The 20,094-nt window shown below is 40.3% G+C and overlaps 1 protein-coding gene across 3 annotated transcripts in view; it reads right to left on the bottom strand.

Moving 5' to 3' along the window:
- The window catches only part of Mapk1 (mitogen-activated protein kinase 1), a 76,771-nt gene that overhangs the window by 16,185 nt on the left and 40,492 nt on the right, over positions 1 to 20,094 (bottom strand). For 2 of the 3 annotated variants that reach the window (XM_057763672.1, XM_057763670.1), the window contains exons 4-8: positions 16,742 to 16,858; positions 13,898 to 14,012; positions 13,529 to 13,660; positions 4,099 to 4,208; positions 952 to 1,077 (exon numbers count right to left, since the gene is read on the bottom strand). In XM_057763672.1, coding sequence (XP_057619655.1) covers positions 961 to 1,077; positions 4,099 to 4,208; positions 13,529 to 13,660; positions 13,898 to 14,012; positions 16,742 to 16,858 — 591 coding nt within the window. In that variant the 3' untranslated portion in view covers positions 952 to 960. The remainder of the gene's footprint in view (positions 1 to 951; positions 1,078 to 4,098; positions 4,209 to 13,528; positions 13,661 to 13,897; positions 14,013 to 16,741; positions 16,859 to 20,094) is intronic. The other variant, XM_057763671.1, reaches the window with a different exon arrangement.

The following is a 20,094-nucleotide window of genomic DNA, read 5'->3' on the forward strand; positions in this document are numbered from 1 at the left end:
TCTCGCTATCCTGGAACTCACTTCGTAGACCAAAGTCACAGGGATCCACCTGCTTCTGTGTCTCAAGTGCTGGGATTAAAGGTGTGCACCACTACTGCCCAGTTATGGGACTGTTTATTACTTTTTCTCTCTTCCCATGCTGTGCTCCTCTCCCCTTCCTTTCCTGGATGTCTTCTGCAGTCTCCATGATCTCACACACTCACTGTATTCCTAGTTTGCTTAATTCCTACATGTAATTCTCTTATCAGTGTTTGTCATGAATGGCTTCCATTTAGTTACAGTGTTTAGTGAATAAAATTCTATCTTTTCAAATCTTTATTTTTAAATGTATTTTATTATATATTAATTATACATAATAATGGGTTTCACTGACATTTTCATACATGATAATGTATTTTGAGCATATCCATCCATTATCCTCTAGCCCCCTTTCCCCCCTCCATTAATTTCCTCTTCTCAAGTCTCAGACGTGTAGCTCAGTGGTACACTTGCTTAGCATGCGTGAGGCCTTGGATCCAATCCTTAACACCACAACCAACCAACCAACCAACCAACCAACCAACCAACCAACCAACCACACAGTCCCAAGGCCATGAAAGTTACACAATAGAATTTCTGAACATTTAAAATGTCATATAAAGTAAAATAAGGTTTTTCAGGAGTAAATGCCTCAAAGCTATTCCTTCCCGAGTAATGTTCTCACATATACCCCCACCCCCACAATACACATCACTGTCACAGTGTCTAAGAGCTGCCACTTTACTTCATGTCCTCATATCTGTGAAAGATGAAGTCTAATTTCTTCATTTCACACCATGAAGCAATCAGAAGGAAAGCTCTATCAATCCAAGGGAGACACAACTGAATTCCTTTTTCCTTCTAAAGATGTTTTTAACTTGTACCATCTCTCCCTTGCTAGGGGGTTAACTGTATAGTTAAAGTTCTAGATACCTGACCAATTTAAGATCTGTATCCTGGCTGGAATCTAGCAGTCTCTTCAAAAATTAGTTCTTTGAGCTTCTCCTTAGGTAAGTCATCCAATTCCATGTCAAACTTGAATGGCGCTTCAGCAATGGGCTTTAAGACAAAAACAATATTTACTAGTCACAAACTGTCATGGTCAAGGCAGTGATTTACTGATCTATAATGTAAATCTGGCTTAAATTCTGAAATTTATACAATAGGATCAATGCTTCACAAAATCTGAAAAGTCCTAGGGCTTAGTGTACAGCTAAGTGGTAGCATGTGCGAAGTTCGGCACACAGAAAGAGAGGGGGCATAACCACGGTTATTTTGAGAATTTCTTAAACTTATCACATCCCATAGAAGGATTTTCAAATGTTTTAAAGGTACTAAATATCTCAGTAACAAAAGTAGAGGTGGTTTTATATAAACAAAAACAAAACTAGCAAGAGGACTGTTGAATGTGAGGTCAGCCTGGAAAACTTAGCAAGAACTTGTCTTACAGCAAAAAGAGTTGGGGATGTAAGCTCAGGGTAGATCACTTGAGACCTGGGTTCGATGCCTAGTACCACAAAACAAAAATGTTACACTAAGACAAATACATTTGAATTATATGAAGATTAGTATTGTGGAGAAATACCCATGTCTACATATAAGTAAATGCATCCTACTTTACTCACCATTGTATATAAAATAAAAATAATTAAAAAATTAGATATAGAAAAATATAAAACTGGGCAGGAAATATTTTTTTTCATCCTAAAAAGACTTTGACACGGTTTTACTTTATGTCAAGTTTGGTTTTACATTTATAATTTTCTTGCCCTAGCCTTCTGAATACTTTGATTACAAGTGCTAGCCACCTGAGACAGGAACTCATGTATCCCAAATTGGCCTGAAATTCTCTATGAAACCTTTCACTTTTGATTTTCACATCTCCAGAGCACTGGGATTAGAGCATACATGACCATCATGCTCTTTTATGCATTGCTGGGGACCGATACCAGAACTACATGCATGACAGGCAAGAACAAGATCAACTGAACAATACCCTAGCACCATATTTGATTTCTTTTTTTTTTTTTTTTTTTTTGGTTTTTCGAGACAGGGTTTCTCTGTGGTTTTGGAGCCTGTCCTGGAACTAGCTCTTGTAGACCAGGCTGGTCTCGAACTCACCATATTTGATTTCTTGAAAAAACATTTTTCATTGGATCTTGGAATAGACATTTAACTGCATTTACCCACTGAACCATCTTGCTGCCCCCCCCCCCCTTTTTTTAGACAGAGTTACTCTGTGTAACCTGGCTGTTTTCAAACACAGAACTCAGTCTGTCTCTGACTCCCAAGTGCTGGGATTTAAGTCATGTGCCACCACCACTTGATCCATATTTTGATTTTAAATGCCTACAACTAAAATATTACAGGACTAAAATGACAATGATGTCAGCTATCAATCAGTATTTACCTAGACCTCCAGATCTTCTGTAGTACTTAATCCTCATACATGGTCACAAATACTGTATATTTTGCCCATGTGAAAAGAATTCCCATCCTCAAGAGAACATCTGTCCCTCAAGGACAGTGAGTGTGCAGGACCACACAAAGCATCCTATGCATGTCATGTACTGCCTCGGTTTGTTTGAGGATAACACTAGCACTTGAGGAAATAAATACCCAGTTCAAGGAACTGAGGAGAGTCTGAGCTTTCTGAGTTCCCACTGACTTCTTTGTCATTACACTGTAGGTATGTTGCAAGCTGCCTCAAGTGCTTGAAGGGTGGTCTTGGATGTGGAAGGGAACATCACTTAAAAAAGACATTTTGTGATTGCCTCCACAGACTCATGTGTTTGAATGCTTGGCACTATTATTAGGACGCATGGCCTTTTTTGGAGGAAGTGTGTCACTGTGGAGGTGGACTTTGAGGTCTCAGATGCTCAAGTATGGGACACAGTTCACTTCAGCTGCCTGCAGATCAAGAAGCAGACAGAATTCTCATCTTCTTCTCTAGCACCATGTCTGTATGCCACCAAGTCCCACCATGATGGTAACAAACTGAACCTCTGAAACTGTACACCAGCCCAATTAAATGTTTTCCTTTATATGAGTTGCTGACATCATGGTGTCTCTTCACAGCAATAAAACCCTAAGACATCTTTATTTCTACATTCTTCCATTTTATCATTTTTAGCTATGTTTGTCTTTTGCATCTTAATTTGAATGCTCTACTTGCTTTTTCCTACATTAAGAACAGGTTTTGTTTTCTATGCATAGAAGTCCCCAAGTAGAAAAACCTAAAGTTTTAAATTCACTTTGTATCTTCTTTAACTATCCTTGAATGAACAAAGCTTAAACTGGAGCTGGCCAGGGGATTCAGGGAAGCAAGGCACTGGGTCTGCTCTGGAGAAAGCATGGTATAAAGTATGTGAGTCTGTTCTCAGGAGCTATCACATCTACCTCTGGATTCATTGGAATGGCACAATGGGAAGAGTCATGAGGTCACAGTGTGAGTCACTAGCTAACTAACTAACTCTACTTGCTGTCACAACAGAAGACTGCCTATCTCTTCACCCTCAACCCTCAGGACATAATTCATCTATCTCTTTCTGCCGCAAGCCATTCCAATTTTAGCTGTGGGAATCATAGGCTCATGCTTGAATACTTAGTCCTCAGTTGGTGGAACTATATGGGAAGGATTAGAAGCTGTGGCCTTGTTGGAGGAGGTGTGTCAAGGGCTTTGAGGTTTCAGAAGGCTTTTGAGTTACCTCCCTCTGCTTTGTGCTTTTGTCTCAAGATGTGAGCGCTCACCTACTACTCCAGTGTTGTGTCTGCCTGTTGCTGTGCCCCTGCCAAGATGATCACGGACTCCAACCTCTGGAACTATGAGCCCCAAATGAAACACTTTCATTTATGAGCTGTCTTGGTCCCACTTTCCTCTTTCCATGCTCCACAGTGGGGCAGCCGTCCTCCTCTACATGCAATGCTTTACCCGCTGTGCCTGACAGTGCTCAGCCTCAGGGAGAAAAGGTGGGCATGGCATTGTGTTCCTTGGAAAATCTTGACAAGGGCATGGCTAAAGCTTCTGCTAACTACTAAACAAACATCTCTGATGCATCAGCCAGGAGCATGGGCTCTTACCTCATCACTTGGGTCATAATACTGTTCCAGGTATGGGTGAGCCAGAGCCTGTTCAACTTCAATCCTCTTGTGAGGGTTAAATGTCAACATTTTATCCAGTAAGTCCAGAGCTACAAAGAGAAAAGATTTTAACAGTGGTGAGAAGCAGAGCTCATTAGCAAATGTTTTCCATCTCCTACTAAGATGACCCTTAAGACAGTGGGGTATCACTGTTAAATCTCTCTTTAAAAAAACAGGTGTATGGGTGTTTTACATACATGCTGTGCACCATCTGAGGGCAATGTACACTGAGGTCAGAAGAGGAAACTGGATTCTCCCTGGGACTGGAGTTACAGATGATTGTGAGCAGCCATGTGGGTACAGGAAGTTGAACCTGAGTTCTCTGGGAAGAGCAGCTGGTATTCTTAACTACTTAAGCATTTCTCCAGTCTTACTGTAAATCTTTTGTGACTATGTGAACATAAATGCTGACCACACAACAATCACAGATGCCAATACTCAAATAAGAGGAATGGACAGCCAAAGGAGTAAAGTTTTGCTTACTAAACTTCGACATTTCCTATTTACTCAGCTTTGTAGACATCAAAAGTATAGAGCTGGGGATATGGCCTCTATAACCACAGGTCTTGAGTTTGGATCTCTAGAACTTGCATAAAAATGCCAGGCTCAAGAGTGGGATTATAAGAGCAAGGAGGCAGAGTCAAATAGACTCCAGAGGCTTGCTGGTCAGTCACTCTAGCTGAATTGGTTAGCTACAGGTCCAGTAAAGTGGAAAGTGGTTCAGTAAGATACCCAACAAAGGCCTCTGGCCTCCACAAACATAAAATTAAGCAACATCACCCACACAGCTATGCGTACAGACATCCATATACTATACTCATGATGGAGGAAGGTCATTGGTTAATTAATAAAGAAGCTGCTTGCCCTCATAGGTTAGAACATAGGTGGGTGGAGTAAACAGAACAGAATGCTGGGAGGAAGAGGAAGTGAGCTTAGATGCCAATGCAGCTGCTCCCCAGGGCAGACGCGATGAAGCTCTGACCCAGGATGGACGTAGGCTAGAATATTCCCAGTAAGCGCACCTCGGTGCTACACACATTAATAGAAATGGGCCAGGCAGTGTTTAAATGAATACAGTTTGTGTGTTGTTATTTTGGGGCATAAGCTAGCCTGGCGGCCAGGAACCGGGCGGGAATGCTGCCTGCAGCTCCTATAACATACTCACATATCCAAATAAAGTAGAAAGCAACTGGAGACACCAGATGCTAACCTCCACGCAAACTCACACAAAAATGTGAGCATATGTATTTGTGCGTGCACGCACACAGGGTTAGGACAAAGTGTTTCTCTTAGATTCACTCCAAAGTCATTTTTTTTTTGTTACTGATATCCATGTGTGTGGGGCAAGCATGTAAGCATGGCCAACTTACCTGAAGAAAGCTGGCTCTCCCTTGGCAGCTGCCAACTAGGGGCTTTGAGAGCCCTAAACTGTTTTGCAGCATCTTCCCACACCAGAGAGCTGTGATTACTACTCAGCACAAATCATGGCTGCCTATGTTGTGTGTATGTAACAGGAATGGAGGGGGCCTGCTAGCCTATATCTGAAATAATCACACAGAAACTGTATTCATTTAAACACTGCCTGGCCCAGTATCTCTAGCCTCTTATTGGCTAACTCTTACATATTAATTTAACCCATCTCTATTAATGTGTATCGCCACGTGACTGTGGCTTACCGGCAAGATTTTAACCAGCATCCATCTCAGGCAGGAGAACCACGGCGGCTCTTTCTCTGCCCTTCTTCCCAGCATTCAGTTCTGTCTTCTCCACCTACCTAAGTTCTGCCCTATCAAAAGGCCAAGGCAGTTTCTTTATTCAACCAATGAAAGCAACACATAAACAGAAGGACCTCCTACACACGTGTATGTTTTCTTCCACAGTTTATTTTCCATTAAAGACTGAATATCCCATTGGAAGCTGAGATTATATCTGACTAGGATCACTGATACCTTCTCACAATCCCACATTTTCTAGTACTTTCAAAGATTATATATACATAGCCAGCCAATTCCTGTGGAACCAAGTGGGAAAGAAACTTCCGTCTACAACTGCGATTAAAGGTGTGTGTCATTGCTGCCTGGTTTGTAAGGTTGGCCAGTGTAGCTGTTTTACTTTTCTGATCTCCAGGAAAGCTTTATTTATTAAAATACAAATGCCACTACAGATTTCCATTCTTTTGCCCTGCCCATCCTTATTCTTGCCACATCCTGAGCAAGCCAACTAGTTCTCCAGGTCTGTTTAAATTCTCATCTTGGATCAATACTGCAACTTCAACTTGAACTTCTGGACAGGGCCAGAGAAAACCCAACTAATTTTTTTTTTAAAGATTTATTTATTTATTTATTAATTATGTATACAGTGTTCTGCCTGTGTGCATACCTGCACCCCAGAAGAGGGTACCAGATCTCATTACAGATGGTTGTGAGCCACCATGTGATTGCTGGGAATTGAACTCAGGTCCTCTGGAAGAACAGTCCATGTTCTTAACCGCTGAGCCATCTCTCCAGCCCCCACCCAACTAATTTTCAAAACTGCCATAGTAACAGTGCTCCTCACACCTTTGACCTCAGAACCCCTTTATAGCTGTTAAAACTTACTGAAGACATGCTACTTTGAGAACTGATGCAAAAGAATCATGTTTAAAGACAGCAAGACTGCCTCAAAATCACCACTACAGATCCATTTTTAAAAGTGGCTAATTCAGATCACAGCTTCAGTAAGTGCATGAATACTCTTCTTTAAGAAAGCTGATGCAAGCCAGGCGGTGGTGGCTCACGCCTTTAATCCAAGCACTCGGGAGGCAGAGGCAGGCGGATCTCTGTGAGTTCGAGACCAGCCTGGTCTACAAGAGCTAGTTCCAGGACAGGCTCCAAAGCCACAGAGAAACCCTGTCTCGAAAAACCAAAAAAAAAAAAAAAAAAAAAAAAAAAAAAAGCTGATGCATTCCAAATATAGCAGAAATGTTCTTAAATAGATGTCTTATGCCGGGCGGTGGTGGTGCACGCCTTTAATCCCAGCACTTGGGAGGCAGAGGCAGGTAAATCTCTGTGAGTTCAAGACCAGCCTGGTCTACAAGAGCTAGTTCCAGGACTGGCTCCAAAGCCACAGAGAAACCCTGTCTCGGAAAAAAAAAAGATGTCTTATTTCTTCACATAGAATAGCACAAAGACTTGTACTGAGTTTAGGAGTTAATAAAGAGAGGACTTTTGCTGTTTTGTCAAAGTTTTCTTCCCGGCACCCAACATTTTTAGTGTGAAGTTTTCGTAGTGGAGGAGCCCAGAGATGGCCATCTTAGTGATGGCAGTCATAGTGATCAGTGCCTCAGTGCCGTGAAAGTATATGGTGATGTAAAGTAGTCTGTAATAATACTCTTAATAGTATATGAATGTAGTTCTAACTGCATGGAACCCTCAGAGTCCTGGGGTGAGGGAGACACTGGGATCTAAGCAACACACTATTCAGCTACACTACAAAACTTCAGAATTTCTACCCCCATCAAATCCTTCAACAGCCTCCTCCTGATTTAAGAGCCTACTCAACTGATGGACTATGGATCTCCTCCTGCTGATTGTTCCCAGAAGTGATATCCCTGGACTTCTCCCTACTCAGTCAACCTTTCCCACTGAGCTCATATCACGAGTCATGCCTCTCCAGTGGTCCAGTCATTTCTGTCTCCACTTTGTATTACAGATGTCTTACTGTTTCAATCACACCTTCCTCCTAGGCTTGGTGTGAGTGCAAGTATACAAATCTACTGTTAATGTCTCCACAGGTATACAACCTTGGGTGTCAGCCCTCCCCTTCTACCTGTTTAAAAGACAGAGTCTTCTGTTCATTTCTGTATGTACCAGCTTAACTGACCTGCCAGTTTCTGAAGATTCTCTTGTCTCTACCTCCAAATTTCATCATAGGAAAGCTAGGCACTTATTTGTTACATATATGGACCAGTCTCCATTTTTTTAAAAAAAAGTTATTCAAAGCAGTCTTTAGTTTGAGGTGATTGAGTTCCAGAATAAATGCAACTCTGTGGCACTAACATCATGCTAGCTTTTGATTCCAATTATGACTCACATACACAATATCAGAGTTTAAAAGACTCCCAAATATTTGATGTGAACCACATTGGATTTTTGTTCATTGACTGAGAGACAGGGTTCTTTCTAAAAGTAACCATTGCGGTGTACTCCCTTCCATATTACAGTTACTGTCGGACTGCTTTAAATGCTATTCAGTTTAGATGTATTCTCTGCATCTCCATAACTAATCAGTCTAATGTTTTAAACCTTAAACATACTTAAAATTTTTGTTTGAATGTGTGTGCAAGCTCATATGCAAGGATGCCAAGGTATATGTGAGTGTCAAGAGAACAATGTGCATGAGTTATTTCTCTCCTACTATGTAGTCCAAGGGATCAAACTCAGGCTGTCAGACTTGACAGAAAAGTCATCTTGCTGGCTTTAAATTATTTTAAATGTTATGCGACCAAAGTTTTTTTTTCATATTTGCTTTCTTATTTTTTAAAAAAATATTTATCCATTTATGTGTATAGATATTTTGCCTGCAAGTGTATCTGTGTACCAAGTGCATACTTGGTGCCCACAGAAGCCAGTAGGTGTCAGATCCCCTGAACTGGAGTTACAATTCCATGTGGGTGCTGGGAATCAAACCTGGGTCCTATGGAAGAATGACAGTACTCTTAACCACTGAATCATCTATATCCAGCCCTTCTTGGTTTGTGTTTAAAGCTTAGGAAAAAAGTACATGAAGAATTCAGAAAACCATGAAATACCCCAATATTGTTCTCAACAGTATGATTTAAAAAGCTGTTTTAAGATTTGTTATTTTATGTATGAATGTTTATCTTGCATGCATGTATGTGTACCACATGTGTGCCTGGTATTCTCAGAGGTCAAAAGAGGCATTGGATCCCCTTGAACTGGAGTTGTGGGTGGTTATGAGCAGCAATGTGTGTGCTGGGAACTGAACCTGGGTCTTCTGCAAAAGCAGCTAATGCTCTAACTGTTGAGCCACCTCTCCAAACTCACAGCATCATTTAAAACTGCATTTGATCATTGATTCTTTAGGAATTCATTTTCATGCATGAGCAATAATTTAAACCAAATGTATTCCAAATAAAGTTCCAACTAGCTTGTACCATCTGCTATAATAATTGTTTCCCTCTCACTGAAGTCACCTTGAAGAGAATTCTAAACTACGACTCCTTTGAAGAAGAAACTTGCAGCATTACTGGCTCAGAAGATTCAGCATTAAAAAAACTTTCAACAACCATGTAAAAAAATTCTCACTTCATCCCCCACCACAGGGTTTTTCTGTGTAGGCCTGGCTGTCCTAGAACTTGTTCTGGACACCAGGTTGGTGAGAGATCTGCCTGCCTCTGCTTCCTGAGTACTGGGATTAAAGGCATGAGCCACCACCATCCAACGTTCAATTTCATTATTAATTAAAACTGAACAAATTAAATACACATCCACTCTCAATGTTGGCAGAACCAAAAGATGAGTACCTAGAATTGTTAGAACAAAAGATCCAAGCAAAACTGCCCAACTTCCCTCCAGAGACTCAACCCACATATGTTCTGCTCTATTTCCCACAGCCTTAACCAGAAAATAAGTTCAACTCTCAATATCTGCTATTTTGATACACTGGTTTTTTGTTGTTGTTGTTGTTGTTGTTTTAAAGGGCAGGGAAAGGAGAGTATTCACTGATCGTTCAGTGTTTATATACTGTAAAGATGAGTACTTCCTCTTATTTAATAACACCCTTTTCTATGAATTATTATTATACTTAAAACCTCTACTATTTCAGCTTGAAAATTGAAATCTCAGGTTCCCTGTTATCATTTATTTTCTTATGTCATTTTTATATAAATCAGAACTATTAGCTCCCTGCAGGTAGGTTCTTATTGTTGATCTTGTGTCCAGGGCTGCAGCAGCCAGGGTGATACAGAACAAATGAACAACTTCTCTGGGATTAAACATAACACAACCCTTTGCAATTGCTTCTATCAATTCTTGTTATCTTTTTTAAAGATTTATTTATTATGTATATAATATTCTCAGTACTCTGTCTGCATGTCTGCCTACAGGCCAGAAGAGGGCACCAGATCTCATCACAGATGGTTGTGAGCCACCATGTGGTTGCTGGGAATTGAACTCAGAACCTTTGGAAGAGCAGGCAGTGCTCTAAACCTCTGAGCCATCTCTCCAGACCTCTTCTTATCTTCTGTACTAGCTAACAGTATACTTTGACTTAATTCACCAAGTGTGACAGATCGTGGTTAGACCTAGTTTCTAAAAAGATCTTGTAGCTTCTGATGCCTTCTTCTGCAGAAGCCTAGTCTAGTCTATAAGAGCGAGGAGAAACAACAAGAGCGAGCATCGACAGCAAGGCCACCCTGGACCACTCTACGAGAGGGCACCAGGATCCTCCCTGCCTCGCTGAACCAGCCAAATCAACAAATACCTGGCTGTTATTCCAAGTCCCAAGTTTTGAAGTGGCTTGTTCAACAGTTAAAAACAATAAATGTAACTCACGTGAGCTTCAACATCCATTATGAGGCTGAATAAGGATGCTTAAAGGTATTCCCTACAAGACAACACTATGCACATTTATAAAGCTACTGATATGTAAAGATCTTCAAAATACATAAACAAGAAAGTTTTAGTTGTGGGATCTTAGAATCCAGAGTTATAAACAACTAGTATTATTATGAATTTTCACATAATCCTATGATATAAATACTATTACCAATCCTGTTTTATAGATGAGATAATAAGTAGTTTCAAGTTAGTGTCTGGGCTGTAGCTGTGCTCCAGCTGCACACTATTCTACTGTCCTCGGTGCTGTCAAGGCCCATTTCTCCACCTCCCACGCTTTAGAGTCACTTAACAGGTAAACTTCTAGGTTAACTTCCTGGGTTTTGCTGTTATTGTTAGACAGGGTTTCCCAGGCTTCCTTCAGACTTGATATGTGGCTCAAACTGGCCTCAAAACTTATCCTCCTGCTCGAGCCTTCCATGTTCTGGTATTATAGCTGCATACTACACCACTCGTTTCATTTTCTGTTTTGTTCCTTTTTTAATTGTTGTTGCTGCTTTATTTTTGGAGAAGGGTTTCCCTGTGTAACCCTAACTGTCCTGGAACTCACTTTGGAGATTAGACTGGTACCAAACTCATATAGATCTGCCTGCCTCTGCCTCATGAGTGCTGAGATTAAAGTGTGAGCCACTATCACCTAGCTAATTTCCTGGGTTTTAATGGCATCAATTCTTGTATGACTTTAAGTTAAGGAAAATAAGATGAAAGATTCAATCTGATAGAAACCAAAAGCTTGTAGAGAGAGTAAGGGAACAAAGGGTGAGTCTAGGAACAGTTCAACTTTTATCTTAATCACCAAGTCTTCTTATGTACAGGCCTATCTAAGAGAGCAATTCTGAAAATCTAATCTAAACGTAATGTGTTAGGGTTAGCAAGTGGCCAAGCCTGACCATCTAAATTTAATCCTGGAACCCATATGGTGGAAGAAGAGTACCAATTCTTGCAGGTTATCTGTCCTCAACACATAAAAAAAATAATGTTTTAAAAAAAGGTAATGTGTCATATGGGTTAAGTTCTAATTTTCAAAATTAACAAATAACAGTATGATTCTACATATATGATTTTGTTATACCCACAGCAAAACACTAAAAGCTATTTGGAACTAGGTCAGGTGGCCTATGAATGTAACCCCAGAAACTGAGAGTTGAGGAAAGAGGGTAACTTTTGAGTTCAAGGTCAGCCTGGGCTATACAGAAAGATCTTGTCATAAACACGCTCTCCCCACAAAGTTATTTTGAGATTCTCATTATTCATTATCTACAATAACAAACTGTACTATATCAGAGATGAAAACAGAGAGTTTCTCCTATAACCAAAGTAAATTATAAGCAAATATTTCTGAACCTTAACTTGGGCCCATCCATGTTGCTAGGGGAAGACAGCACAGTAGGTAGAATGTTTGAGATTTCAACCCCAGAATGCACTAATGGCTGGGAGGATAAGCAGATCCTTGGGGCTTCCTAGCTAGCTAGACACATTGTCAAAAAAAGGTAGACAGTGTCTGAGAAACGATATATAAGAGGTTGTCTTCCTCTTATAAGACTACCAGAGTGCGCAAATGCGAACTCACTCACCCCCGTCCCCAGCCCCAGCTGTAAATGGGGAGGGACAGAATAAGAACAAAACTTCAAGAAATCCTAAACTCCTAGCACATAAAATCATTAAAGATAAGTCAGATCTACATACTAACATGAAAAGAACAGACACAATACTATGAACAATGACATTTAAGAAAACAATGTTAGGAAACAAATTTCACCTTTTAAAAATATTCCTGCAATTTAAAAACTATTACAAGAATTTATAAGAGTTTACAATCGTTTAAAAGCAGAAATTTTAGGTAAATTGTGTATGGGTATTTTTGGTCATAAGACACAAGATGAGCAGTGTTATGCCGGCAAGCTGTAAGCTGCCTTCTCCTTGGCCTGTTCAGACCCTCTCTTCTACATTGTTCACTTACACCAACCAACTGTGTGTACGTTTGGGTGTGTGTGTGTGTGTGTGTGAGAGAGAGAGAGAGAGAGGGAGGGAGGGAGGGAGGGAGGGAGGGAGGGAGGGAGGGAGGGAGGGAGGGAGGGAGGGGAAAAAGAGCACTCTAGTAGTTCTAACAATGTCAACACCACTTGGCGTAGAGACTGATATAAAAAACTATCAGGTTCTTTACAAGAGTGGTCCACAATCTTATCCAAGGAAATATCTTTCCAGTCCATCACTTTCTAAATAAAGAATTCTAAATAGTTACAAGTTAATTTGCTGAGATTTTAGGCTGGAACCTAATAAGCAAACCTAAAGCTAAGCTTAAGAAAAAAATTATCACAACAATGAGGACACTAAGAGAGAATTACATAGATCTAATATACATGGGAAGTAGAAAAAGACATGATCTCCTAAGTAAATTTGGAGCATGGGGACCTTGGGGGGATGGATGGGGGGGTGAGGCAGGGAGGGGAGCAGAGAAAAATGTAGAGCTCAATAAAAATCTATTTTAAAAAGGGATTAAAAAATAAGTAAAAAAAAAATAAAATAAAAGAACTTCCTGAGATAGCACAATCTCTTATTTCAAGCTCTAAATGGGATCAAATCAAAGACCCAGACTTAAATCCACACACCTATGGACATCTGATTTTTGAGAAAGAAGTCAGAATTATACACTGCAAAAACAAAACATCTTCAACAAATGGTGCTGACCAAACTAGATATCTGCACATAGGAGATTGTAAACAGAAAACAATTATCACTAAAGTCAGATTTACCTTTGGAGTCAGCGTTTGGGAACAGCCTGTTCCACGGCACCTTATTTTTGTGCGGGAGAGAAAGCAAGTAGTTTCTAGCTTTTAAATTTATAATACAATTCAGATCTTCCTGTGATGGAGATCCAAGAATACCTATCAGACAGAATATTAGCTGTTAATTGTCAAGGTAAGAACAAACTACTACATACACCAGCTACAGCACAGAAAGGACTCTGCACTTAATGTCTTCTTACTATGCCTGGTAATCACCCCTCATTACAAGTTTTCACAAAAAGAGCTTAATATTTTTAAATTGGAAGAGGATTAAAACAAAACAAATCATCACCAACAACAACTACCCAACCTCTATAGTGAGTCTCATGTACTTACCCAGGATGTGATTCAGCTGGTCAAGGTAATGTTTTCCTGGGAAGATAGGCCGATTGGAGAGCATTTCTGCCAGGATGCAACCCACAGACCAAATATCAATGGATTTGGTATAACCCTGTAACAGAAAAGGAGAGAAGACAAAGTAATAGAATGTGGTGTCCATAAGAACACAATGAAATCTTATCTGATAATCATGTGGTAGACCAGAGTCTGAACATCGTTGGGACTCCCATTTCAAAACACACAGACATAGAATAAAACACAATAATTTGGCTTTCAGAAATGCTGCTAGAGGGTGGTAGTGTACGCCTTTGATCCTAGCACCTGGGAAGCAGCGGCAGGAGGATCTCTGTGAGGTCAAGGCCAGCCTGGTCTATAGAGTGAGCTCCGGGACAGTCAGGATTACACAGAGAAACACTTAAAAAGTAAAAGCAAGGGCTGGAGAGATGGCTCAGAGGTTAAGAGCATTGCCTGCTCTTCCAAAGGTCCTGAGTTCAATTCCCAGCAACCACATGGTGGCTCACAACCATCTGTAATGAGGTCTGGTGCCCTCTTCTGGCCTGCAGACATACACGCAGACAGACTACTGTATACATAATAAATATTTTAAAAAAAGTAAAAGCAAAAAACACCTCCAATCCCACTCCAAAGAAATCGGGGTAGGGGGTGGGGTAGTAATACTCAGTTTATGTCACTTAATTCGTCTTTATGATGTTATACATAAACTTATAGGGACACTGCTATATTTTTAGAATAATTTTATCCATTTTATAAAGAATAAAAATATTAATATCAATCAGGCTGAGAAAAGCTCCATCTCTAGTGGTGGTGTTGGCGCCAACATTCTCACCTTCTCTATTGTTTCTTAGGTTAAATTTTCTTTTTAAAGTTGTTAAAAATCATGTAATTGCTCTATTTTATTGTTAACAATAGTGCAAGATGATTCTATAAGGAAAACAAGCTGAATTTCACAGAAAATGTTAGGTACAGAAATAAATGGAAAGAGAAATATATACAACAAAGAGGGAAAAGGAGTCAACCAGAAAAACTGAAGAATGAGTTGATTTGGGAAACTAGAGAACCAGGGACTTGGTCCCTGAAGTAACACTACAACAGGTAGAATTCTAAGTAATTCTTTCTGAAACTCTTGTAGTTTAAAATACCCATTGCTCTGGGCCAAAGCTAAATAAAGGGAACAATGAAAACCCTAAACAATAACACATACAAATTAAGAGGAATCTGGGTTCCTGAGAGAAATGGCTGTTTCAGGTCTGGGGCAGGGAGTGTATGTAAGACAGTCTAGTCTGGTGCAGCCGATGACAGAGAACAGCAGGAAGCTGTCCAAGGGTGCTGGGGAGAGGTCTATATCCCAGACAGAATAGATTATAACTCAAGAGAATAAATAATAAAGAACACCAAAACACAAAAGGGAAGACAGTTATGTTACCACCAAAGGAGAGTAAGAAAAGCATTTGAGAGTTTGATTGAAAAGAAAACCTCACAACTCTTTCCCCTCCAATTACTATTAACTGCAGTGTTCTAGAAATGACCCAGAAACTGCTCATGAGCATCACCTGTCATCAGTACAAATAGCTTTGCCTTCTAATATACTGAAGTTAGCATCGTTTTTGTGCATACACATCAAATGCATGATATAGAAGTCAAGTCCTGAGATGGTGCCACGTGCTTCACCAATAGCATGGGTTAGAGCGGGTATTTGCTGTGCTAAGATGCCGTGACTGGTTCACAGCCATATTGGGTAGCTCATACCACTGCCTATAATTCAGCCTAAGGATCCAATGCCTTCTGGCATCTTTGGGCACTACACATGTGTACTCATAGACATGTAACAACAAAACCAAAAAGCCTACCAGAAAAACCCAACAAACCCAAATGGAAGGAATCTCAACACCCTAAACAGCCCTCAAGTTTGCCTACTGGCTTATATTTCTAACAAAAAATGCATACACACTTCATTTTTTTCCCCAGTCATGTTTGTTTGTTATTTGTGACAAGGTCTTAATAGCCCAGGCTAGCCTTAAACTCTACCTTTGCTCCTGAGAGCTGGGATTATGTTTGCCCGTTTCTCCCTGTTCCACCCTCTCCATTCCTCCCATTCCTGATTTTTGGAGAGATCTCTATGTAGCCTAGGCTATCCTAAAACTTGCTATGCTGAATCATAGAGATCGGCCTACCCTGCCTCCTAAATGCCAGAAACAAAGGTACGTGCTACCACATATTACCACGGTCCAGATTGCTGGATTTTTGTTTTATTTCTTGAGATAGGGTTTCTCTGTGTAGCCCTGGCTATCCTGGAACTCGCTCTAGAGACCATGAACTCAGAGGTTTGCCTGCTTCTGCCTCCTGAGTGTTGTGCCATATCGCCTGACTTCCAAGATCCAGGTTTTGTTAGCAGAGTTTGGATGACCTGTATCTACTCTTCACAGCAACTCAGTGAAGAGGAAGAAGGGCTTCATTTTGAAACACAACTATCTACCCTGTAATTTCAAGAGTCCACAGTGGTTCCTATTTTTTCCACACCCAGTAATTTTGCTGAAGAGAAATTCTTCATTATCAGGCAAACTGAAGTTTGTAGGACAAACAGCTCTGGAACATACAAAAACAAGAAATACTAGAAACTGTAACAACATAAAAGCAGGTGTGGAAGCAGCTGTAGGTAATGCCTCAGTACTGCAGATAAGGGAGGGCACAGACATTTATGGTTACGATGAATGAAGATGGTAAACCTAAGGCCCAAAAGTTAATTCTGAGAAAGACTAAGACAGCATTCTGGCTGTGGCCAGATATACCAGACTGAAGGATGAAGACCATTTTTTTTCTTACCTTGGAATTCAACATAATTTCTGGAGCTCTGTACCAACGTGTGGCTACATACTCTGTCAAGAACCCTGTGTGATCATGATCCGGATCTGCAACACGGGCAAGGCCAAAGTCACAGATCTAAGGGAGAAAAAAGTGGGATACCTTTTTAGAGATACCAAAGAGTTAATATCAAAACACTACAAAAATAAAGAGACAAGAGCAATGACATGAATAACAAGTATATGCTACCAATACTATGTTAGACACCTTTCTGGAAACCACAAACTCATTATTCTGAAGCGATGACAAGACACATGCTAGAGGTGAGGAAACAGGTTAAATGATAATTTAATAGGTCGTAATCTGACAACCATGTTTGGATTTCATCACTGTCAGCTAGTGTGAGTGCATAGCACTCTCACTTAGGTGATCAGAGAAAAGCCACCTTAGGGGGACTGGAGAGATGTGTTTAAAAAAAAAAAAACTGATTTCCTCCTTCTTAAAAAAAATTTATTTATTTATTTATTTATTTATTTATTTATTTATTTATTATGTATTATGTATACAATATTCTGTCTGTGTATGCCTGCAGGCCAGAAGAGGGCACCAGACCCCATTACAGATTGTTGTGAGCCATCATGTGGTTGCTGGGAATTGAACTCAGGACCTTTGGAAGAGCAGGCAATGCTCTTAACCTCTGAGCCATCTCTCCAGCCCCGAGATGTGTTTTTCGATAGTGAAAAAAACCATAGATTACTCTTGCAGAGGACCCGACTGGTCATCAATATCCACACTAAGTGTCTCACAGTTGCCTATAAATTACAAGGGATCTGAGACTTTCTTCTGGCCTCCTTGGGTATCCGCATATTACAATGTACAGAAATAAAATCACCAAACCCACCTATAGAGTCCCTTTCCTCTCCATGCCACTGTAGCTTACAGAATCACTGATGATTTGCTCCTTAATCTGTCTGCCCTGCCCTACTTCTCAAACTCCTCTATTTCTGGCCTAAAAAAAATAATTTTTTGCTTGTTTCATTTCCAAAAATACTTCTCACTTCCTTACTTTTCACATAGTCAATCCTGACAGTTTTTCAGCTTTCATGTACTTAAGAGAAATCATTCGTTCTGATGTTCATTTATGTACTGTATGCATGTGTCATAGGTGGTGGTCAGAGGATGACTTTCACAAGTTGATTCACTCCTATCATGTGAGTCCAGATAGTAAACGCAGGTCATCTGGCTTTATCACTGGGCCATCCTGTTGTTCACCACTGCTCTGTACGTATGGCACCCAGCTTCTCACATGCTGACTCCCAGGAGCACCTCCCAAGGCTCTCATCATCTAGCTGTCTAAACACTGTGATGCTACTTAGGTAGGCTTCCTTACAGACCCCAAAGCATATAAAATGCAAGAATACTCTACTTAGGTCAATATAAATAAAAAGATCTGGTCCCCAGGAAACCAATGCAAGAAAGAGACAAGTTAACAGATGGGACACAGCACGGTACAAGACTATTTGGAAAACAGATTAATATGGAGGCTTCATTGTATTAAGTCAGCTAAAAAACAAGGACTGGCACTTAAGTTCAACAGTAAAAGACTGGTTAATGATAACAAATACCTTGTAAAACCCCCACAAGAAAATGTGGCCCATAGCATTTTTAAATTATTCGTTTTCAAAACTGGTACTTTTTAATAAGAACAATTTGACCAAAATTTTGCCAGAGAATTTTGAGACCCAAGAAAATGAGTTTAATATGAGAGAGAGAGAGAGAGAGAGAGAGAGAGAGACAGAGACAGAGAGAGAGACAGAGACAGAGAGAGAGAATGAGAACAAGAAAATCCAAGGGCTTGAACTTTGGCTATCAAAGTAGGACAACAAAGGAAAAGCAAGTCTAAAAGATATAGGACATAGCAATTTGGACCTCCATCTCTGTTTAGACAGCCCAGAGAGTGTATCAGTAATTGAGAAAGATAAGCAAAGAGCCCCTACCCACTGCACAAATATCTTCCTCTAGATCACTGTGTAGGCCTTTGTTCTCAAAGAGCCTCTTGTTTACTTCAAGTACAACATCCAAGAAGCAGTACATTTATTTTACAGAATGTTATCAAAAGAAGTAGACAACTTGCTAACTCTCCTGCAGGCTACTTCTCATGTGGGTTCTCATGAAGGGCAGAGAGTGAGGACTCCTGTGGGAATTGGGAATTCCACAGGGAATGCCCACTCCAGTCTCTCTACTTGGCATATAAAACCTCCTGTGCCTGAGCCTCCTTTAAAAGACGACTTGCTTGCCAATGAGGTTATAACCCTGATGGTGACTGGTCCCCACACAGGCTATCAAAGCACTCTACCAATGAGTTACATTTCTAATCCAGTTGTTATTTTTACTATTATGTGTCTGTATGAAGACGTGTCTGTGCTATGGTGTTAGGACTTTTATGAGTTGATTATCTCCTTTCACTGTTCAATACAGGGATCAAATTCAGGCTGTCAGGCTTGCGCAGCGCTTTTATCCACCTGAGCCATTTCACCAGCCCCCAGCTATCACTTTCAAGGAAGAATACAATTAAGTTCCAAATTCTGTCTGAATGATCTTGAGGCTTTCATTGTTTCCATTCTATGTGTTTCCTTAGGAGTCTTTTCTACCACTAGGTGTAGCAGAACACGAGTCCTAGCACTTAGGAGGCTCTGAGAGTTTAAGTCAGCCCAATTTACATAGTGAGTTCCAGTACAGTCAGAGCAACACAGTGAGATGCAGTCTCAAAAAAAAGTCCTATCAACCAATTCCTTACATGAAGGGTTTCCAGCACGAGGCACTGTGGTAGTTAAAACTCAAAAAAAAAAAAGCAATGAATAAATGATTTTTTTCCATGCCTTAGCCACTGCCTATGGTAGACTACCACCAATACATTCATTTCTGAGTGATTTAAACTTTTCAACATGTGTGACTCATAGTGTTTCTCTTTTGCAGAGCTAATGCTTCATTTTATGATTCACCTTCAAGCAAAGCTCACCACTCAGTTCAGCCACAAACACCCCCCTCCTCTTCCTTCCCTCTTTTCTTTCAGGACAGGGTTTCTCTGTATAGCTAGAACTCACTCTGTAGATCAGGCTGGCCTTGAACTCATGAAGATTTGCCTGCCTCTGCCTCTTGAGTGCTGTGATTAAAGGTATGCAACACCATGCCTGGGCACAAAGTTTTCTTAATATCACACTACTGAAGACGAACCAAATCAGCAAAATAATAAAATAACAACAACAAAATCCAAACAAATCTATCACAGCTACAGATAAAGCCCTAGTAATACTCAGAATAACTCTATAAAAGAAGCCAGACAACTAGTGCAGCCCAAAAATCATAAAAGGCCC

Source organism: Chionomys nivalis, chromosome 3 (assembly GCF_950005125.1).
Source record: "Chionomys nivalis chromosome 3, mChiNiv1.1, whole genome shotgun sequence".
NCBI lineage: Eukaryota > Metazoa > Chordata > Mammalia > Rodentia > Cricetidae > Chionomys > Chionomys nivalis.